Below are 24,193 nucleotides of genomic sequence, written 5' to 3' on the forward strand. Positions count from 1 at the left end.
ATTAATCCATAATGGAGGTACTAGAAGAAAGGTTACAGGGTAACCAAAATCAACATGTTTCTCCTTCCAAGGGTCATCAATAATCACAGAAAATGTTGTGACTATGACTAACAGGTCAGGAGATTGACAATGTAGAGGATGTGCATCCAGCGATAACATTTTAATTCGATTTGTGAACTATGGGTCTGGGGTTGGGACAAAATCAATTTTAAGCCTCGTCACAGCATTCATTTGGCTACAAGAATATAATGTTAAATTACCATAGATGTATCACAACAACACATGATATTGTTCGCTATTCCAGCACTGTTTGTATTTTATATCGTACATCCATTTGTGTAACTGTAAATCCATGTATATTTATTGTATATATTAAAAATAGTGGCTATTTATGTACACTTTAGTTGTGAGTTTTCTTTTCTAATCAGAGTGATTTATCTTGAGAATGTGTTGTATATGCATTTATTTATATTTATATTAAATATAACTTATACTTAGTGTTATAAGAAAAGCTATGTCCTGTACCCATATACTGTGATTTACAGGTATTTTGGTAAATGGTAAATGGCTGTATTTATATAGCGCTTTTATCCAAAGCGCTTTACAATTTGTTTCTCACATCTTACCCATTCACTCACACATTCACACACCGACGGTGGAGGCAACCATGCAAGGTGCCAACCTGCTCATCAGTGTCTTGCTCAAGGACACTTCGACACGCTGCCCGGGAGGAGCGAGAATCAAACCGGGAACCTCCGGATTACCAGACAACTGCTCTACTCCCAAGCCACTGTCGCCCCCCTATTACTAAGTCTATTTTATTATTAGGTATTTTTACTTTGGTCTCCATAACTATACATTTATAGTTAGTGTAATCAATTATTTGACCTGATGTACACTAGAATGTGCAGCATACCATTCTCTGACATCTCACCCCTTTATGGAGGATTGTTGGCATATTTACCTGGGTCACAAAATAACCAACATAGCATGTTTACAAAAGAGGTGGATTATTCTGGTTGCAGAATGACAGCTCTCACTTTTTTCCCCTCATTCTAGTGACACAACTGTCGGGTCTAGCTCGTATACTGCGTTGGACCACTAGCCTAAACTAAATGTATCAGCAATAGTAGTAATCATGGATTATCGTCATAGTTCTTGTAATATTCAATCAAGTCAACTGTAAGTAATGCTTGAGACGTTATCTATAGCTAATGCTTGCATCACCATGGAGGTCTAAGGTAAATGTGTATCTCATGAACGTACTTTTCCACTGCATATTGTAACCCTCTGTCTGCTTCTAGATGAAATATTTGTGCTATCTTTAAAAAACAGGTCTATTACCTGCTGTGGTAAATCTCCCGCGGCCTAGCCCCTTTCGTGACTGTGAAGCAAGGCTTGCATCACAGTCAGGAAAGGGGCTGCCTGCGGCCATCGTCAACGAGAGTCATTCACGGTCGACTTTGTTTGTCCGAGGTTTCAAAGGGGGCGTGGCTTAGCGATAGGTCTATTGTATTAGTGTGAACGGCCAGCCAAGCTGGTGGCAACACCGAGAGCTGGGCTCGAACCCAGCATCTCTTGCGTTGGTGACGAGCGCAATCTCCGCTACACCACCTGACCGCCCCGTATTTCTTCACTTTTAACAGAGCTAGGCTAGCCGCTCCCTACCGCTTCCAGTCCTTGTGCTAAGCTAGGGCTAGCATGCACCTGGACCTCTCTCTGGGGGCTACTGGAGTCTGGACACACAAGAGATGAAAGTGAAGACGGCAAACAAGCGTATTTCCCAAAGAGTTGGGAGTGTTCCTTTAATGCAGTGCGCGATGGAACATTTCACCATTCCGTCGCCAACGCAACCAACGACCTGCTGCCAGCCTCGCACTGGGTCTCACGTGCAGCCAGTAACCTCCGCGCTCAACAGCTCTTCTGGGGGGAAATCCTGACTCAACGTGGTGATTGATCAATGCAATGACATCACTCGCTCACCCCGCGGCGATTGAATACGATGACATCATTTCCTTAACCCCGTGGCGGATTCAACGCAACGACATCACTTCCTTACCCCGCGACGACATCACTTCCTTACCCCCGCAACGACATCACTTCCTTAACCCTGCGGCGGATTCAACGCAACGACATCACTTCCTTACCCCCGCGACGACATCACTTCCTTACCCCGCTGAGGAGATGAAGCGCGGCCTCTGCAGCTCCACGCTCTGCACCAGCAGCCGGGGCTCGAAGGTCCGGATCTCCACGTAACGAGGCAGGACAGCGATGATGTAGGGGGGCTGGTGCTCTGGAGACACAGTGCAGAGAGGGGGGGGGGGGGGGTCAGTGGAGCCTAATGAGTACCAGTCCACTGTGAACAGGCTGAAAGGATACAGGTTTACATATCATCACCGCATCAAAGATGGATTATCAAGTTTATTGTTTAGTAGGATCCCCATTTAGCCGACGCCATGACGTCAGCTAGTCTTCCTGGGGTCCGCCGACACAGAAGACACAAGGTTTAGCAAACACTTATATACAGCGTTATATATACATTCAGACATCACATTACATACAAAAGGAAATTACATCATGCGTGTTGCATTTGCTATTATGGGTAGCGCCAATAGGAAATAATCATTAGGCATTGGGCTGTGCTTTTTAACACCCATTTATTGGCTTGCATCGTTTTATTATTATTATTATTTTTTTTTTTTTTTTTTTACATTTGACTGGCAGTTTAGTAATCAAATTCAGATAAAAAATTTTGACAGCCGTAGAGCGGAGACGATAATGTTGAATTCTACTGCATGCATCCAAAGTTAATACAAGATTCAAGTATAATTTGCTTCTCCAAGAACATGTTCTACTCCGTAGCTCCACTGCGGTGCAGTGTATTGTGGGCCATTTCTTTTCAAAGTAATTTGACTTTTACGTATGGAACATAGACTTCCTAAAAACGATTTATATTTCCTAGCCTGTAAGAACTGTCTAGAGTTGAAATTGAATTGAAAATGGGGGACCGTGATGTAAACAAGATGAAAGTCTTTCTCTGGTCTGCATCCCTTTAACAATTGTATGTATTGAGCCGTACTGTATTGTACCCATTCTGCAATCTGTTAATAAAGTTTTCAATCAATCAATCAAGAGGTGTAGGACCTCACAGGATAAAATCTGAACGTAGATTAGATTAGATTAGATTCAAATGTATTGCCATCGTACAGCAGAGGTACAGTACAACGCAAAGAATAGTATAGGTTGAAATGATAAGGTATAAGTCCCTACAAGACAACGTGTTGCTATTCTTTCATCTACATCATTCCATGGAGCTGTAACCAACACCGGTGGCCACATTCAAACTCATTTACTCTCAATAAGTGTCAAACTAAATCAATGTGTGCAACACTGTTTAACCCTTTCACAACCACAGAAGGTTAACCTTTCACTAGTGGTAGTGAAATGGTTAACCTTCTGTATTTTCTCAGTGAAAGGGTTAACCCTTTTGTAGCGTGGTAGTGACGGGGTTAAGAACGCCAGTGTAAATCGTGGCAACACACGCCCATCTGCAGAACATGGAGGCACCTTCGTAATCACTTGGGAATGGAGACCTCGAGGCTAGTGGTGGTGGGACAGGAAATCCAGCTGGAGCCAGCTATCTGGACAGGACTGGGTTCAGAATCTGAATGTGGGGAGAGAGCCTAACGCCTGGGGGGGGGGGGGGGGGGGGGGGGGGGGGGAGCCTCGGCTCTTCTTCTCCCTGCCGGGGTGATGGAGGACTGGGCATGTGATTGATGAGGAGCGGAGTGGAGGGTTTGAGCCAAAGCCACAATGCAGACCGCATAAAAAAAACGAGGAAATTGCTAACCGTTTTGAACCTCTTGCTCGGAGGCTTACTTCCCCCCTGATCTATACTGTAATAAAAAAAAACGTTTTTTATTATAGATCACGACTTCAATACAGTGCATTCCAACAGACACCGAAGGAAAGAGAGGGCGCCTTTGAAACAAAAAGAGAGGTTTCATTTGCATCTTTCTTTGTTACAAGGCTCATTAGTAAAGCAGACATGTCGCCCCCGCGCGGCGTCACGGGACTGGGGAGAGGGGTGCAGGTCGTTCGTCTTCCTCTCGCCGACTCGGCTGGGAAACCACGGCAACGCGTCAACGCAGAGCGAGCGGGAAGGATTATCCACATGGAACACATATGGAGGAAAGACTGACTAGGTAGAACATGGAACACATATGGAGGAGAGGGAAAGACAGACTAGGTAGAAGAGCGGGGGAGACGGGACAGATGGCGGCAGCTGGATAACGACGTGCCACTGCCAACAAAACTGTGGTACTTATAAATGTCCTGTACGTAATATACCGTTAAAGTCGGTTTGTATCAAAATGACCGATCGCTGCGTGTTAATTGGGCCCACTAAATTAACGTATGGTGTGAATATATTGCTGTGTATTAGAGACACAGCGCACAATAAGAGTGTTGTTAGAGTCACGAAAACGCAGAGCTGGGCAATTTATCAAGTTTCAATTACAGGCTTCCCACAATCATGAAAATGAGATAATCGAGATCAAGCGATTATTGCGCCGCATGCCGCGTTGCTCTCGTTTTGTCTCGTGTTGTAAACACAGCGCCCCCTTCCTTCACAGCGGTGCACCCCCCACCCCCACCCCCCCCAAACAGTAGCTTCAGCTGGCGTGTCGAGAGGGAGGAGGAGGAGGAGGAGGAGGAGGAGGAGGAGGAGGAGGAGGAGGAGGAGGGAGCCACGCCGTGTTTCTCCAGTTGTGTTGAGACGTCTTTGGTAACTTGTAGAAGATGCCAGAAAGGCAGCCTTTGGTCGAGAAGAAAGGTCAAACTAATTCAGTCGTCGTCATATGATGTTCTCAAACCAATGAGTAATCGTGTCTAATAATCCACTGAAATTGTCTTTTGGGTTGTAATTCTACGGAATCATACATTTCCCTAATATATTTTTTCTTTTCTCTTTATATATATATATAACTAAAAGGAGAAAACCTTCAAGGGAAAGAAGGGACCGCACACTCCACAGGACTGGTTTTTGCTTATTTATTGTTGCACAACGCGTTTCGCTATCGCTTCCTCAGGTGCTATGCCTGCACCTGAGGAAGCGATAGCGAAACGCGTTGTGCAACAATAAATAAGCAAAAACCAGTCCTGTGGAGTGTGCGGTCCCTTCTTTCCCTTGAAGGTTTTCTCCTTTTAGTTTATTTATCTCTCTTGCGCTGACCTGCACCTCCAGTCGGGGTCCAACCAGATGTGCACAAGTCTTATTTAGTTTAATATATATATATATATATACACACACACATATATATATATGTTTTTATTAGGGATGTCCGATCTTATCGGCCGATATTGGCATAAAAATGTGATATTGGAAAATATAAAAAAAGAATCTTTTACATTTATTTAACCTTTATTTACCCAGGCAAGCAAGTAAGAACAAATTCTTATTTTATTTATTGTCAAAGTATGCATAATGTTGTGTTAATTACACAACAAGAGATATGTAATGTTAATTACCTGAAATTATTCAGTTTTTTGAGGGGGGAACCCTGCATATATCGGTATCGGAAATTAAGAGTTGGACAATATCGGTATAGGTAAAAAAAGCCAATATCGAACATCCCTAGTTTTTATTGCTCGTGTTGAGTTGTGAGGAAAGTGAGGAAAATGCAATCACATGACCTCAAATTTGCGACACGAGATGGTGGAAAAAAGTCCATTTCAGTGGAAGAGCCCTTTAACAGAAGGCTAGCGTCTTCCCCTACCCATGGCGATGGGGATGTCCGTCCAGTTCAGGGCACACTTCTGGGTGCAGACCCCCTCTTCATTCAGCACCACCGTCAGGTCGTCCTGGCCCACCGCCACCTTGCCGTCAGCCAGCGGGGCGACGAGGGGCTCCAGCTGCTTCCCCGTGGGGAAGAGCTCCTTGATGGAGCCGCGACCGTCCATCTGCGGATCAGAGAGGCCGTGCGGGTTAGTGAGGGAGGCAGCCACGTCACTCTTCAAGTCAAGTGTCCCTTCATTGATCCCCCTGGGGGACTGCAGGCGCCATGACAGCATGGGGGAGGGGAGGTACAGGCAGGGAAAGATAATAATATAACAGATAATAAAATAATATCAAATAACAATATATAATACAAAATTATATAAATAACAATATACTAATAATAATAGTAGAATAGAACAAAACAGAAAAATCACCTGATGCTAAATATAAACCTGATTGATTATATTGAACAATAAGGATAACTACATAAGATATTCCTTTATTGATCCCCTTGGGGGAAATTCAGGCATCATAGCAGCATGAGGGAGGAGGGGGTACAGGTATGGGCAGGGTAATAGTAGAAGACAAGGCAGTGTAAACAATATAATTAATTAATAATATACTCATATGAGCAAGTAGGCAGTGTGATCAAAGGTGCAGATGAGGGTCTGTATGCCCAATCAGTTATATTATACATTTCAATAAATATGGTTACAATAAACACTAGAATCAAAATATATACTATGAGTAATTAAGTGGTGCAGTATACATAAGGTACGTATGGCGTACGTTAGTTACGTAGTCCGTGCCGACCATTCGTTTGTTGTCATTAGATGATTTGCCTGGTGTTGGCCCTACACCCAATACCAGTATGGCTACACCACTGGTTATGGGCGAGTAAAAAACGAAATACTGTACCAAATACAAATCCCATCCATTACTTTTACAGAACAATATAGACTCAGACTTATTATAGTAGAGTACATAAGACCCAGTGCCTCATCCGTAGCTAACAGTGTATTGCACTATCACAGGACCTAGCATGTCTTACCATGCTTTTGTAAACGTTATGTACATATACCCGATATGTCTTTACTCTTATTACTTGTATTATTGCACAAATGTCGCATTCTCATCCTATTGGATTCTTATTATTGTATTATGCACAATCGTTGCGGGCAAGACCCCCCGCATTTCACTGTATACTTGACTGTATGCCGTGACAAATAAAACTCTTGACTTGACTTGACCATTAGTTTGGTGTCAGTGGACCAAAATGATTGATGTAATACATTTACACATTCATTTACATTACATGTTCCAATTGGATTCTGGTATCATCTGTAGGTAGAAAGGAGGACAGATATTGATCCCCTGAGATCAGTATTGGCCCCCGATATCAAATACCGTTAGAAGTTCATCCCCAGGACGTTGGCACAGGAACACAACGGCCGTGACAGACTTGTTACCGGGCACAGCAGGGCAGCACCAGAACGTACAGTACACACAGCTGCGGTTATCAATCACTGTCACACTCACTCGGATGAGGTAATAGTCTCGCTTGAAGCCGACGCATATGGAGTTCTCGCACCAGGCCATGGACTTGGGGATGTCTGGCGCTCCGAAGTCTCCCTGGCGGACGGAAGAAAAACAATTGTGGTTTGGGATCAGAGGATGAATCGGGACAGAAATGTTTGTGTGGTTTGGATCAGAGGATAACTTGGACAGAAGTTCAGAACTTGGGCCTTTGTGTTGCATTTTACCTCACAGTCAGATCATTGAAAACATGTTACTGTAGATTAGATTAAAATGTATCATCGTACAGCACAAGTACAGAACAATGAAATTAAGTTGGCATCCAACCCAGAGTGCAAAGTAACAGTTAAGTGCAACATGTGAATATATAGTATATATGATGAAGCTACAGGGTAAATATGCTAATATAAAAAGGTACAGTATTATCATATACATTTGGTACAAGTAAACTAGCCAGGGGTTTAACTATGCAGTGTGTACAGTATGGTTATATATACACACTATATATATATAAAGTATATACGGTGGAGACAGTGTTATTGTACATTGCAATCCTATAGTGTTATATGGATAGGCTATAGATTGAGTGAGGTAGGTAGTTATGAGTACAGTTAAGTAGGTAGTTATGGTACAGTTAAGTAGGTAGTTATGAGCACAGTGAGGTAGGTAGTTATGAGTACAGTTAAGTAGGTAGTTATGAGTACAGTGAGGTAGGTAGTTATGAGTACAGTTAAGTAGGTAGTTATGAGTACAGTTAAGTAGGTAGTTATGAGTTCAGTGAGGTAGGTAGTTATGAGTTCAGTGAGGTAGGTAGTTATGAGTACAGTTAAGTAGGTAGTTATGAGCACAGTGAGGTAGGTAGTTATGAGTTCAGTGAGGTAGGTAGTTACAGTATGAGTACAGTGAGGTAGGTAGTTATGAGTACAGTTAAGTAGGTAGTTATGAGTACAGTGAGGTAGGTAGTTATGAGTACAGTGAGGTAGGTAGTTATGAGTACAGTGAGGTAGGTAGTTATGAGTACAGTGAGGTAGGTAGTTATGAGTACAGTGTAACTCACCTGCAACTCGTGGAACTCTCGGTCCTTCCAGAAATACAACTGGAGTTTCTTCTTCACGGCGACACACATCCTCAGCCTGGCCTCCCCCGTGCTGGATTGCTAAAGATACAAGAAAGATTTAATCAGGTCAGGGAAACACACGATACAAAACAGCTAGGAGGAGGAAAGATCTTTGTTTATGAGCATCTACTATTGGGAATACGACAACTGTGCAGCAGTACGTACAATCTATGAGAAATACATTTAACAATTCAGTGAAAATTCCCTCTGTGATGAGACTCCCTAAAAACTCATGTATAAAATACCTTAGATTCAGATTCAGATTATTTTATTGTCACAGCTTTTTTTTTAAAGTACATACATTCAGAAAAACATGAGATGCTGGTTTTTCCCGGCTCCTCAACCATAGTCGATTTGTAAACAACAATCTATACAATACAAGTTATATGTTTATTATATATATAATAATAAAATATATACATTTATTACATGGCATTTTAACATTCGCCGAAATGCTTGATTGCGATTGGTCAATAGCCCCCGACAGCGGTGAATTATTTTTCGATAACCACCGGTGATTATTGTTTTTCGCAGCTGGAGTAATCAAGCCCACTCTCAGCATATGCAGAGCTGCACTAATCAGTGCAAGCTGCGGGCGATGACAGCGGGAGCAACAGAACAGAACTGCGTCTGCATTTGATCTCGTCTTGTCGATGGTGTAAAATGATTAAATGAATTAGGTATATTGTTAGTAAGTTAGCCATGTAATAAGCGGGATAATGTATAGCCTATACTCTGTCATTGTCGCAAAATAATTGACCTTCACTGACGTTTAAAACACCTCGGCGAGGCGCCTCGGTATTTTAAACTCTGTGTCGGTCAATTATTTTGCGACAATGACCTCGTAGCTATACATTATCCCTTACATATAACCTTAACCTCAATGGACCTCACGCCCCACCTTAACCCTAACCTCCTTCATCCCAAACTGAGAAAGAACCGTCCCAAATCCAACAAACGTGGTTGTGTATGATGATGAATTCAGCTTCTTCTTTTTCTTATCTACCATCCCGGGACCTTCCCTGAATCTGTTTTGGATCATCCTAGACACAACGTTTTCATCATCCCCAGGATGTCGAGATGCCCCCCTCCCTTCATTTCAAATCACTGGACTCGGGTCTGACCTGCAGGTCGCAGGCGAAGAGCGTCGCCCCCTTGGCCTTGGACACCACCGTGATCTGCTGGAAGGTCAGGAGGTCATGGACATGGATGTTGTTCTCTGGTGAGGGAGAAGCAGATTATGACATCATCGTATGACATCATCGTGTGCACGTTCATATCCTGGATACTAGCTAATAATATCCCTGCTAAGGTCATAGATGGGATGAGGCGTTTATTAAAAAAGGTGCAGCGACTCAGAAATCTCACAAGTCGATTTCGATCCTTGGGGGTCACGATTCGATTAAGAATAATAATAATAATAAATTCACTATTCATAAACAATTCAATACATGCATAGATTTGATTCTAGACCACTGTTTTGAGTTACTTTTCCCATTTGACTGTGGTAGACACTTTAATAAGTCTCAAAGAAAATAAATCACACTGAAGCTATGTAAACCTTGAGTAAGATTTATTTTCCAGTTTAGTCCACTCAATATGATATTTGTGCCCTAATGATAAGGATAAGCGCTCAATGACACCCAATTACCTTGCCAAACATCTATGCTACTCATAGTGGTCAAAGAAATGTCTCCCATCTTCTCAAATGTATTTACCACTGTTCCTTTAAGCCCATCTAATACCTTTAGCAAAATCCATGGTAACAGTCTCCCATTCATTCCTTTCATTCTAGCTCTACCTTTTTGCCCACAGCTCTTCTCTCTGACCAGCAGGCTGGCCTCAGTACCATCTGCATCCTCCTACAGCTCTTCTCTCTGACCTCAGTACCATCTACATCCTCCTACAGCTCTTCTCTCTGACCTCAGTACCATCTACATCCTCCTACAGCTCTTCTCTCTGACCTCAGTACCATCTACATCCTCTCCTACAGCTCTTCTCTCTGACCTCAGTACCATCTACATCCTCCTACAGCTCTTCTCTCTGACCTCAGTACCATCTACATCCTCCTACAGCTCTTCTCTCTGACCTCAGTACCATCTACATCCTCTCCTACAGCTCTTCTCTCTGACCTCAGTACCATCTACATCCTCCTACAGCTCTTCTCTCTGGCCTCAGTACCATCTACATCCTCCTACAGCTCTTCTCTCTGACCTCAGTACCATCTACATCCCCTCCTACAGCTCTTCTCTCTGGCCTCAGTACCATCTACATCCTCCTACAGCTCTTCTCTCTGACCTCAGTACCATCTACATCCTCTCCTACAGCTCTTCTCTCTGGTCTCAGTACCATCTACATCCTCTCCTACAGCTCTTCTCTCTGGTCTCAGTACCATCTACATCCTCCTACAGCTCTTCTCTCTGGCCTCAGTACCATCTACATCCTCCTACAGCTCTTCTCTCTGGCCTCAGTACCATCTACATCCTCCTACAGCTCTTCTCTCTGGCCTCAGTACTATCTACATCCTCCTACAGCTCTTCTCTCTGGCCTCAGTACCATCTACATCCTCCTACAGCTCTTCTCTCTGGCCTCAGTACCATCTACATCCTCCTACAGCTCTTCTCTCTGACCTCAGTACCATCTACATCCTCCTACAGCTCTTCTCTCTGACCTCAGTACCATCTATATCCTCCTACAGCTCTTCTCTCTGACCTCAGTACCATCTACATCCTCCTACAGCTCTTCTCTCTGACCTCAGTACCATCTACATCCTCTCCTACAGCTCTTCTCTCTGACCTCAGTACCATCTACATCCTCCTACAGCTCTTCTCTCTGGTCTCAGTACCATCTACATCCTCCTACAGCTCTTCTCTCTGGCCTCAGTACCATCTATATCCTCCTACAGCTCTTCTCTCTGACCTCAGTACCATCTACATCCTCCTACAGCTCTTCTCTCTGACCTCAGTACCATCTACATCCTCCTACAGCGCTTCTCTCTGGCCTCAGTACCATCTACATCCTCCTACAGCTCTTCTCTCTGGCCTCAGTACCATCTACATCCTCCTACAGCTCTTCTCTCTGGCCTCAGTACCATCTACATCCTCCTACAGCTCTTCTCTCTGGCCTCAGTACCATCTACATCCTCTACAGCTCTTCTCTCTGGCCTCAGTACCATCTACATCCTCCTACAGCTCTTCTCTCTGGCCTCAGTACCATCTACATCCTCCTACAGCTCTTCTCTCTGGCCTCAGTACCATCTACATCCTCCTACAGCTCTTCTCTCTGGCCTCAGTACTATCTACATCCTCCTACAGCTCTTCTCTCTGGCCTCAGTACCATCTACATCCTCCTACAGCTCTTCTCTCTGGCCTCAGTACCATCTACATCCTCCTACAGCTCTTCTCTCTGACCTCAGTACCATCTACATCCTCCTACAGCTCTTCTCTCTGACCTCAGTACCATCTATATCCTCCTACAGCTCTTCTCTCTGACCTCAGTACCATCTACATCCTCCTACAGCTCTTCTCTCTGACCTCAGTACCATCTACATCCTCCTACAGCGCTTCTCTCTGGCCTCAGTACCATCTACATCCTCCTACAGCTCTTCTCTCTGGCCTCAGTACCATCTACATCCTCCTACAGCTCTTCTCTCTGGCCTCAGTACCATCTACATCCTCCTACAGCTCTTCTCTCTGGCCTCAGTACTATCTACATCCTCCTACAGCTCTTCTCTCTGGCCTCAGTACCATCTACATCCTCCTACAGCTCTTCTCTCTGGCCTCAGTACCATCTACATCCTCCTACAGCTCTTCTCTCTGGCCTCAGTACCATCTACATCCTCTCCTACAGCTCTTCTCTCTGACCTCAGTACCATCTACATCCTCCTACAGCTCTTCTCTCTGACCTCAGTACCATCTACATCCTCCTACAGCTCTTCTCTCTGGTCTCAGTACCATCTACATCCTCCTACAGCTCTTCTCTCTGGTCTCAGTACCATCTACATCCTCCTACAGCTCTTCTCTCTGGTCTCAGTACCCTCTACATCCTCTACAGCGCTTCTCTCTGGCCTCAGTACCATCTACATCCCCTCCTACAGCTCTTCTCTCTGGTCTCAGTACCATCTACATCCTCTACAGCGCTTCTCTCTGGCCTCAGTACCATCTACATCCCCTCCTACAGCTCTTCTCTCTGGCCTCAGTACCATCTACATCCTCTCCTACAGCTCTTCTCTCTGGCCTCAGTACCATCTACATCCTCCTACAGCTCTTCTCTCTGACCTCAGTACCATCTACATCCTCCTACAGCTCTTCTCTCTGGTCTCAGTACCATCTACACCCCCTCCTACAGCTCTTCTCTCTGACCTCAGTACCATCTACACCCCCTCCTACAGCTCTTCTCTCTGACCTCAGTACCATCTACATCCTCCTACAGCTCTTCTCTCTGACCTCAGTACCATCTACATCCTCCTACAGCTCTTCTCTCTGGCCTCAGTACCATCTACATCCTCCTACAGCTCTTCTCTCTGGCCTCAGTACCATCTACATACTCTCCTACAGCTCTTATCTCTGGTCTCAGTACCATCTACATCCTCCTACAGCTCTTCTCTCTGGTCTCAGTACCATCTACATCCTCCTACAGCTCTTCTCTCTGGTCTCAGTACCATCTACACCCCCTCCTACAGCTCTTCTCTCTGACCTCAGTACCATCTACATCCTCCTACAGCTCTTCTCTCTGACCTCAGTACCATCTACATCCTCCTACAGCTCTTCTCTCTGACCTCAGTACCATCTACATCCTCCTACAGCTCTTCTCTCTGACCTCAGTACCATCTACATCCTCCTACAGCTCTTCTCTCTGACCTCAGTACCATCTACATCCTCCTACAGCTCTTCTCTCTGACCTCAGTACCATCTACATCCTCCTACAGCTCTTCTCTCTGACCTCAGTACCATCTACATCCTCCTACAGCTCTTCTCTCTGGTCTCAGTACCATCTGCATCCTCCTACAGCTCTTCTCTCTGGTCTCAGTACCATCTACACCCCCTCCTACAGCTCTTCTCTCTGACCTCAGTACCATCTACATCCTCCTACAGCTCTTCTCTCTGACCTCAGTACCATCTACATCCTCCTACAGCTCTTCTCTCTGACCTCAGTACCATCTACATCCTCCTACAGCTCTTCTCTCTGACCTCAGTACCATCTACATCCTCCTACAGCTCTTCTCTCTGACCTCAGTACCATCTACATCCTCCTACAGCTCTTCTCTCTGACCTCAGTACCATCTACATCCTCCTACAGCTCTTCTCTCTGGTCTCAGTACCATCTACATCCTCTACAGCGCTTCTCTCTGGCCTCAGTACCATCTACATCCTCCTACAGCTCTTCTCTCTGACCTCAGTACCATCTACATCCTCCTACAGCTCTTCTCTCTGGTCTCAGTACCATCTACATCCTCCTACAGCTCTTCTCTCTGGCCTCAGTACCATCTACATCCCCTCCTACAGCTCTTCTCTCTGGCCTCAGTACCATCTACATCCCCTCCTACAGCTCTTCTCTCTGGTCTCAGTAACATCTACATCCTCCTACAGCTCTTCTCTCTGGTCTCAGTACCCTCTACATCCTCTACAGCACTTCTCTCTGGCCTCAGTACCATCTACATCCCCTCCTACAGCTCTTCTCTCTGGCCTCAGTACCATCTACATCCCCTCCTACAGCTCTTCTCTCTGGTCTCAGTACCATCTACATCCTCCTACAGCTCTTCTCTCTGGCCTCAGTACCATCTACATCCTCTCCTACAGCTCTTCTCTCTGGCCTCAGTACCATCTACATCCCCTCCTACAGCTCTTCTCTCTGGTCTCAGTACCATCTACATCCTCTACAGCGCTTCTCTCTGGCCTCAGTACATCTACATCCCCTCCTACAGCTCTTCTCTCTGGTCTCAGTACCATCTACATCCTCATACAGCTCTTCTCTCTGGTCTCAGTACCATCTACATCCTCGTACAGCCCTTCTCTCTGGTCTCAGTACCATCTACACCCCCTCCTACAGTGCTTTCCCCCTCCTCCTCAGTGACAGGGTTACTGATATCCTGCAAACTGTGGTATTCTAACCTGTCGCTGGACTTCAAGTGACTTGACTGACTTCTTCTCAAGAAGTACTGATCAATGCGGCAAACCTGCACTCCCTCTACTAAGCACTTCTTCCTTCCCTGATGTATTCTGAGGCCTTTTACTGATGTTACTTTCTGCCAGCCAGTAGGGGGGGGGGGGGGGGGGGAATTGTGTCCTGACCACCACCACCATCAAAGACCACTATAGTCGGGATAGGAGCTTATCCGAGCTCTTATAAACACAGTATGACATTTGGGAATATTAATGTGCATGAAAACATGTGTGATCCGGAGAGTGAAAGACAACACTACAGAATAATTATGTACTCAGGGATTAAAGCAAAAAAAAATCTCCTGCTTTTTTTCAGGCCAAGTCATATTCTTATTTTAACCTCCACTGTATTTTTTTTTTTAATAGCGTTAGCGTTTTAAGGGAGCCTACTTGTAGAGCCTACTGCCCTGACTGTGACTATAGACCCTACTGTTGTGGTTGTTGTGCCAGGCAGGGAGGCTGTGTGCTGGAGAGCGTGAATGCAAGTCTTGTGGCTAGCTTCTGATTGATGGCGAGCTAGCACCCTTGTCCCATTACTTTGAACCATGAACTAAAAGGCTTGTCATCATACAAACAAAGGATGCCCCCCCGGAACTTTTTTTTTTTTTTTTTTTAAGTTTTAAAGTTAAATGCATCAATCTGGTGCACTTTGAGAGCAAAATTAAGAGGCTAGATCTATGATGAACGTTGTGCTCAAAACACAAAATCGACTAGACACTAGACATACATTTGAGCCATCAAAGAAATTAAGCAAAAGTGGTTACCTGTGTTGAACTAGTTGGAAATAGACTGGATTACTATTACGACTACTACCACTGCCAATACTACTGATACATCCCTATTGGGAAACTTTATATTAAAAAAAAAAAAAAAAAAAAAAAGGTAAAAAAAAAAAATAATATATATATATTTTAATATAAATCAAAATATTATATAAATAGAATCAAATTGACGGAAATCCGTCTCAAGACGGAACGCTTTAATGCCTGTATACTTCACATATATCGGCTATGAATCTTTATTTTTACTCAGGCAGAATGAGGAACGTCACAACACACTATCGCTTTGCTAAAGACAATTGTCGAAATTACAATCATTAATTAATGTGTTCCATTCGTCAATTGATAAATACGAGCTCCGTTAGTAGAAGAGACTCACCTAGGAGACTGACGAGGATCTTGTACTGCGACACCACGTACAGCTGGGGGATTAAGCAGAAACACAGCGAGAGGAAGTTGAGACAAAAAAAGACATCCGGTATCATCAACACGTTCATCTGGACACAGAGGATGTGTCCATTTCATCGCTGTAGTTGTCAAAATCTTGCATCCGCTTTCTCTATCTCAACTGATTGATTGATTGATTGAAAACTTTATTAACAGATTGCAGAATGGGTACAATACAGTACAGCTCAATACACACAATTGTTAAGGGGATGCAGACCAGAGAAAGACTTTCGTCTTGTTTACATCAGGGTCCCCCATTTTCAATTCATCAGGACATATATGACATACATGACATACAGATAGACAGTACTGCTACATCTATAGATTTATGACATACCAGATTTGCAAATACAGTACTGTTTGTGATACAAAAAGAGTCCAGAAAAGGGAGTATATACATTTGACGTAAAAACTGTACATTGGAGGAGGTTGGGTGGGGTTGGGTGGGGGGTGTTGGGTAGGAGGGGTTGGGGGGGGGAAACACTGTACAAGCAAAACTGTACATTGGAATATTGACAACAATACTAGGTAATTTACTGTACATTGGAGGGGGTTGGGGGGAGGAACACTGTACAAACAAGCAAAACTGTACATTGGAATATTGACAACAATACTAGGTAATTTACTGTACATTGGAGTGGGTTGGGTTAGGACATTTACAGGGGCCAGTTTCGAATTGCAGTCTCCCGTAGGTGTTCTTTGAGAGTGGTTTTGAAAGTGGGTAGTGATTCACATTCCTTTACAGCTTTAGGTAGGGCGTTCCACATACCTGCTGGATCTTCTTTGAGAAGTTCTTGTTTGATTTTTCCAGCGTCACTTCAAATCTGTTGGTGCCTGTATGAGAGAGAGAGAGTTCACTGTAACTAACCTATAGACTCGACACGTCAGACGCTACTCTGTAGTGTTCTATGGGTCTGACATGTCAAGGCTATAACTGACCCCACTTTATATTTGACTTACTACCATTTTTTTAAAGTACTCTGATCTATTTAAATTTGTATTGCTGCCTATATTTACCTAATGTTTTTTATCTCTGTTTTGGTACTCTTGTTTTTTAATCTATTTTTAGTGCTGCTTATCGTTTTTATATATGCTCCCTCTGTACAGCACTTTGTGCCCCTGTGGCTGTTAAAGCGCTTTATAAATAAAGTTGGATTGGATTGGATAGTGTCTTCTTTATACCTGTATCCCTGTACACATACTGTAACTCTGTACATACATGTGATTAGCACTATTACGCAGTAGTAAATAAAATGGTAAATGGTGAATTTATATAGACTAGAGCTTCACAATTTGTTCCTCACATTTGACCCATGCTCATCGGGAGCACTTAGGGGTTAAGTGTCTTGCTCAAGGACACTTCGACACGCTGCCTGGGAGGAGCGGGAATCAAACTAGGAACCTCCAGAACCTCAGACGACTGCTCTACCTCCTGAGCCACTGTCGCCCTAGTACCTAATTTATATATTTTATACCCAGTTTAATCACCTGTACATTACTATTGCACTTTACTGTTACATAACATTTGCACTCGGGTTGGATGCCAAATTTATTTTCGTACTTTGTAATGTGTTGTATTATAATGACAATACAGTTGAATCTAATCTAATCTAATCTAATCTGCATCAAGCAGAATAAGAGGCCATGGGTGTGTGTGTGTGTGTGGGGGGGGGGGGGTCTAAGGTTTCCAGAGATACAATACAAAGATCCAATCTCTAGAACATCTTTATTGTCAAGCATGTTTACATACTGTACAGTACACCTCGAAGTCCGTCCTCTGCATTTAACGCATCCCAACTAGTTAGGAGCGGTGGGCAGCCATAACCGGAGGCCTATTCTTTAATTGGAGCCGAAGAGTGCTGCCGCGTTTTCCCTGATTGGCTGCGACACGCGCCGCGGATCGGCAGAGCTTGCGGCATTATGTAACCGTAATCCCCGATGTTTTTCCATCGACGCTTAGCTCAACTGGTACGCCGCCGTGCTGTGGAGCCTGCGGTGTGGTTGGTCACAAGTTCTAGTCACTTCAATTTTTTCTTTTTTTCTTTTTTACGTTTATCATCTCTCGCTATAAACGTGCATTCTTCCGTTGGTTAAGTTTAGGCATTCTTTCGGAGTTGGTTAAGGTTAGGGTTAAGTTAAGGTTAGGCATTATTTCGGAGTTGGTTAAGGTTAGGGTTTGTCACAGAGAATGCCTGTCTGTCTTTCTTGACGTGGAGGATGCAGCCTATTTCCGCACTGCCGCGGTTCGGCTGTGATAAATATAGACGCTAACCGGAGCCCGGGGACCAATTCTCTGTATATGTGGCTCGGGAGGTAGAGCAGTCGTCTGGTAATCCGGAGGTTCCCAGTTTGATTCCCGCTCCCCTTCCGGGCAGCGTGTAGATTAAGTGTCCTCGAGCAAGACACATAACCCCTAATTGCTCCTGATGAGCAGGTTGGCACCTTGCATGGTCGCCTCTGCCGTCGGTGTGTGAATGTGTGAGTGAATGGGTCAAATGTGAGGTACAAAAGTCCTAATTTGTCGATATAAATGCACCATTTACCATTTACCTAGCATGCATGTCTTTATGGTGTGGGTACCCGGAGGAAACCGACACAAACACAGGGAGGACGGACATGCAAACTCCACACAGAAAGTCCACTCATCACAGGGTCAGAACCCAGGACCGTCTTGCCGTGAGGCAACAGTGCCAACCACTGCCCCACCACCATGCCAATCCGGCCTCTTTCGCCGAAATACTCGCTCACCTGCGTCCTTTTTGATCCGGTAGAGAAGGAGATGGCCCGGTTTTGTTCCTACGAGAAGCCAGTCCTCTGTGTGAGCGGCACACAGAGCAGAAAGTACAGCAGTTTAAGCATTGATTGATTGAAAATTGTATTAACAGATTGCAGAATGGGTACAATACAGTACAGGTCAATACACACAATTGTTAAGGGGATGCAGACCAGAGAAAGACTTTCGTCTTGTTTACATCATTTTCAATTCATCATATACATCAAGGTAATGAGTCATGACAGAGATGATGTCACCATGGTGTGCAACAACACTGTTTAGCCCCAGACAGAGTATCAATCATTTCACATGGTTACACACACAAACACACTCGCATTATCTTGTGCATACATTGGGAAACTGATTCCACCTGCAGCTCCTCCAGCTGATCTGAGACCTGCGTAGTGATGATCAATGAATGAGGAACTCACCCCAGGCTGCGAGACAGTCGATCTGGAGAGGAAGCTTCTCCAAAATAGGCACTGGTTCGTATGCGTCATGCATTTTGATGAAGTAATATTGCTGATTCAACTGGAGCTATAGCCGACAAGTCAACCCACCCACCCACACAATACTGTCTGGAGACAAGTCTGTCCCGAGTTCACTTGACAACAGTTGACTTGTCAAGGTGGCACACCTTCGCTTAGGCCATGTCGCCCTCAATAACATACGAAATTCTGCGACAGCTTCAAAGGGAAATGTGCTCGATCAAAACCACATGGATATAGACCGGCTGTGGTCGGCTAGGTTGCAGTAAAAACAAAGCAGTCTGGCTGCTAGTCTGCGAGCTACTTCTCTGACCAAAACAACAGCTGATGATAGCTGGCTAGCTTAGCTCGCAAGCTAGCAGGTGATCATGTTAGACATTGTTCCTGTTTCATCCCATTCTGATCCGAACAGGACGGCGAATTGCCAGCTTCTTTGCGGATGATATCAAGCACGATCAACTCAATATTGAGTGGCACTGATTGCTGCTTGTTGTGGAAATATTTCGTTCCTAATGAGCTCGTTTAGCTTCTTCTTCCATCCTGCTAGCTAGTTCCTCCTCGGTTGTGTTGACGGTTGCGCTGGGAAGCGTGATTTCTTTCCGTAGCCTATGTTTGCGAAGACGCTCTCTGATTGGCTAGCCGCGTATGCGGAAAAGACCCTTCGGCGCTAAACCAATCAGAGAGGGTCTTCGCTGTACGCGGCTAGCCAATCGGAGAGCGTCTTCGCAAACATAGGCTAAGGGAAAAAATCTCGCCGCTGGGGAATTTGTCGAGTTTGACAGAAGCACGTGACATCAGTCTCAGTACTCACGAGGAACGCATTAAAGGCGCAGTGAGCCATTTATCTCTGGACTTATTGTAAACAATGGACTGTGTCACATTCCCACGTCTGTCTGTCAGACCTTCTTCTAGCCTCTTCAATATCTCCATTATCTTTAATATTCTTGTCTCTAATTTAATATATTACCATGTCAATCATAATCCCAATGTGTTTGGTAATAGCCAAGTATGTATTTTTTACAGTGAATGCAAACAGAAAACAAAACAAGAAAATAATGTTTCAATATAAATTTTTATTCCAGGACAAACAGAAAAAAGCCATACAATATCATTAGCGACACATTACGATTCAGACTCAACGTTAGATATATAGGGTCTATAATCTCTCTGAAATAAAACAAAGATATCTCTCACATGACATCAATATATGAACAATACAAAATGATATAAATTAATGAGCCTAAACCTAAACTGACCACATCCACACATATTGCAGTAGATTGCACAAGGACGGTGAAATGATTCTGCCAGTGAAGACCAAATTACTTTGGGGGGGGGGGGGGGGAGGGGGGGGGGGTTGAAAGTGGAACATCCTCTGAGCAGGGTTTGTTAAACTGGGTCCCAGGCTTGTCTCCGATGGTTCCCCACTAGAAGACAGCACCAGTATGTTTTGATGTGACTGGGTCCTATGGTGATACCATAGAAATAGAATAATGAACATTGTCCTATTTTTATGGGTGACAATTTACTCAGTTTGGGTCCCATGCTGGAATAGGGTCTAGAACCCATGCCCTTGAGGAAACGGCTGTTCAAGCTCCATTCTGGCACATTACTCATACGCAAATAAATAAACAGGCTCTAGTGTGGAGTGATAAAATACCAAGCCTTACTCCTTGGACAGGGTAAGGCTGTGCATTTTCGGAGTGAAATCCAAAAAGGACGGATCATTTTCAACACATTCAAACATTTCAAGTCTCGTCTGGGGCGACTTGTGTTGTATTCAAACTATGGATTACTGAAGATTCGTCAACAGCAAGAAGCAGGATTACTCAGCCAGAAAACTCTTTAAAAAATAAAATAAATAAAGAGCATGAAACAACTTACAGATAATCGTAAAGAGACGTTATTGGTTAGTATGGCTGCAAGACATCCATAAGAATAACCACATTATTCCCTTTTTCTAGTTGTAATTCTGATGGACTTGCCCACAAGTTTGCCTTTTTAGTTATAAATTAAGTTTCTGTAACCTTGAAAGACATCGACCATATTCACACGGCAGCCATTTTGCTCTTGTGTCACGCTCAGGATGGGATTCCTTTCCACCCTGTCCCCAAGGTGTTCACCAGATAACAGCAACAAGCCATTTGGCTATAAACTTGACGTTCGGGGTTTGAACGTGTAAAACCAAATTTGAACATTATAGCCTCCGGGATGGCAAATCAGTCATGTATTGCTAATGCTAATCAACCATACGATTCCGTTTTTAAGTTTTCAGGGGAACAATGTTTTAAAATATAAATATGACTTTATTATCAAAAGATGGTAAGTTAGCGTGTCGTGTTCATTCATGGTTAACCCTTTCACTGCCACACGACAGAAGGTTAACCCTTTACCATCACACAACCGACGGCGATGCTCCATCGTTAGAACCATTAGCATCCACGGAGCTAATGTTGCTAATGATGGAGCATCGCCGTCGGTTGTGATAGTAAAGGGCTAACCTTCTGTATTGTCACAGTGAAAGGGTTAACCGGCTGTCGTGTGGCAGTGAAAGGGTTAAAGACAGCGGAGGTCGAGTACGGTCTTGGTGATACAGTACATCACGTCCACACTCCCAAGTGACTTGGATTGACTTTACAACTATATGAATACATGAGCATGTCCAAACAAAACTTCACATACAGAGTAATATGGTTCTTCAGTGCAAGGGTTCAATTATGAACATAATATGGATTTCAGTGGGCACAGGAGAGGGCGTTTGTTTAGCTGGCCACACCTTAGAGCCCGAGGCCAGCAATAGTAATCCCTCCCGTTCGTTCACCCACTCAAATTCAACCCACACATCAAACCAAAACAAAGAAATGTAAACAAAGCACAGTACACAGTGGGGCTCTTTTTGCCTAGAGGTCGCCGCTTGACGGTATTACAGATTCTACCTTTAAGTTATGTGGCTGTGTAGAAGAACCCCCCCCCAATGACTAGAATCGCACAACAAGGATGGGTCCGTGTCATCAGGGAAACGTTCGAAAGCGGCTCCTACTTTACCGCCCGGGAGACAAGCCGCTCTGTAAGAAGCAGCCTCGTCTCCCAACGCTGAGCTCCTTCCCGTGAGAACGTGAGGCCGGCTGTGACCCATCCTCGTCACATCTATTCTAGTACCGCTAGTACTCCTTTTCTAGGAAGTTTGACACACATCTGCGAGAGAGCGATCCCTTGTCATTTCAACTTCGCCTCAGGCCCAGAATGGAGATCTGCACGACGTGTAGAGAACTCATTCATTTGACAGCAAAGCCACGCTCTCGCTTGCTGGACAAAATACCCTTTGGTGCTTCGTTTGGTTAATTACGGGACATTGGAGGTGCATCAAGTATCCCGGCATCAGGTAACGGTCCGATACCAGGCTAGTAGTTGTCGTAGTGTCAGTGAAGGCTACTTCATTAGTACTTCACGAGAGAACTCTCGCCGCTGGACATAACCTGCTGTAACTTACTACTCTGTTTTCTCTGAGCTTATCGTTTGGTTAATTACATTATTACAAGAGGTGCGCGGATAGGATACATAGAGCCTATTTTTCTGGGTCATTTGCTCATACGCAAATAAATAAAATGACAGGCTTTAGTGTGGAGTGATACAATACCAAGCCTTACTCCTTGGACAGGGTAAGGCTGTGCATTTCGGCGTGAAATCCAAAAGGACGGATCATTTTCAACACATTCAATATTTCAAGCCTCTTCTGGGGCGACTTGTGTTGTATTCAAACTATGGATTATTGAAGATTAATCAACAGCCAGAAGCAGGATTACTCAGCCAGAAAACTCTTACATAAATAAAGATCATGAAACAATTTACAGATCATCATAAAGAGACGCTATTGGTTAGTATGGCTGGAAGACATCCATAAGAACCTAATTATTCCAAAATCATTCCTTTTTTTGGGTTGTAATTCCGATTCTTGGACTTGCCCACAAGTTGGCCTTTAGTTATAAATCAAGAGGTGCAGCAGTATCCAGGTATCAGGTAACGTTCCGATACCAGGCTATAGTAGTTGTTGGTAGTGTCAGTGAAGGCTACTTCATTAGTACGTCACCAGAGTACAACAGCTGGGCATAACCTGCTGTAACTTACTACTCTGGTTTCTCTGAGCTTATCGTTTGGTTAATTACATATTACAAGAGGTGCGTGGATACAGATAGCCGGTATCAACCGTCCCAATTCCAGGCTATAGTAGTTGTATGTAGTGTCGGTGAAGGTTAGGTATACAGTACTAAGAAAAGAGCACCAGCAGTGGGTTTAAAGCCTTCTGAAGTCTTTTCAAAATGTAATAATGTAATAAAGTAAAGCACATCCCTCCCCTCCCCCACCCCAATTCCCATAGAATAGTAGTTTGGTGAAATGGTTAATTGCAAGAAATACGTTAACGGTTCACGGTAAATTTGGCAAGTGAAGTACTCAAAATGAAGTACTCGTACTTGGTAAACTAAAAAAAAAGCAAAAAAATGCTATGGACGCAACTCTACAGAGTCCCCGTGTTTAAAACGATGAAACTTAAATAGTAAAAAATAAATAGAAAAATTAAAAGTGTATTAAGGATGAGCTGGCCGTATCCACATATTTGGTTGCCACTTCATTTAACTGCAACTTGTTCATTGCTGCCTCATTGCTGCCTCAGTGATATCCATTTCCTTCATGCTCGTGTTTTCCGTTCGCACCCCTCCTGTTCTACTCCATTTTGGATCTCTCCATCTTGGTTTTCATGATTTCCTGGAAAAAAAGAACAGGGATTATTGTGTTTGTCTGTGAAGTGTTTGCTGAGCGATGGCAGCGTAGAGCTCATTTACTGTCTTCTAATGGTGGTAAAGATGTCACTGGGAAATCATGGAACCGAACGGGTAGTGTCTAGCTCCCATAGCCAGGAAGGACGTTTGTATATTTACTTTCAATATTTTAGGTGGTGGGAGTGGTTGAGGTAAAGTATAGGTTCATAAGCAACTTTTTAGGTGAACAATGATGATGGTTACGGCTTTGCATCTAGGTCGAAAAGTGACCATTCCCACGGAAACGTCCTTCCGGGCCATGGGATCTAGATACTGGCGAAAGAAGAGAGATGGTTCTT

General features: G+C 44.0%; 2 protein-coding genes across 2 annotated transcripts in view; both read right to left on the minus strand.

Moving 5' to 3' along the window:
• vps39 (VPS39 subunit of HOPS complex) overlaps window positions 1-19,619 on the minus strand; it is a 94,113-nt gene extending 74,494 nt beyond the window's left edge. The window contains exons 1-9 of the mRNA XM_084310689.1: window positions 19,024-19,619; window positions 18,568-18,633; window positions 16,589-16,653; window positions 15,752-15,794; window positions 9,557-9,651; window positions 8,373-8,471; window positions 7,319-7,411; window positions 5,778-5,961; window positions 2,173-2,293 (exon numbers count right to left, since the gene is read on the minus strand). Coding sequence (XP_084166815.1) covers window positions 2,173-2,293; window positions 5,778-5,961; window positions 7,319-7,411; window positions 8,373-8,471; window positions 9,557-9,651; window positions 15,752-15,794; window positions 16,589-16,653; window positions 18,568-18,633; window positions 19,024-19,096 — 839 coding nt within the window. The 5' untranslated portion in view covers window positions 19,097-19,619. The remainder of the gene's footprint in view (window positions 1-2,172; window positions 2,294-5,777; window positions 5,962-7,318; window positions 7,412-8,372; window positions 8,472-9,556; window positions 9,652-15,751; window positions 15,795-16,588; window positions 16,654-18,567; window positions 18,634-19,023) is intronic.
• A 1,905-nt stretch (window positions 19,620-21,524) lies between these two features.
• LOC311225612 (transmembrane protein 87A-like) overlaps window positions 21,525-24,193 on the minus strand; it is a 36,364-nt gene continuing 33,695 nt past the window's right edge. The window contains exon 20 of the mRNA XM_084310993.1: window positions 21,525-23,841. Within this exon, the coding sequence (XP_084167119.1) occupies window positions 23,800-23,841 (42 nt within the window). The 3' untranslated portion in view covers window positions 21,525-23,799. The remainder of the gene's footprint in view (window positions 23,842-24,193) is intronic.

This window comes from Notolepis coatsorum (assembly GCF_963971535.1).
Source record: "Notolepis coatsorum genome assembly, chromosome: 3".
In the NCBI taxonomy this organism is placed as follows: domain Eukaryota; kingdom Metazoa; phylum Chordata; class Actinopteri; order Aulopiformes; family Paralepididae; genus Notolepis; species Notolepis coatsorum.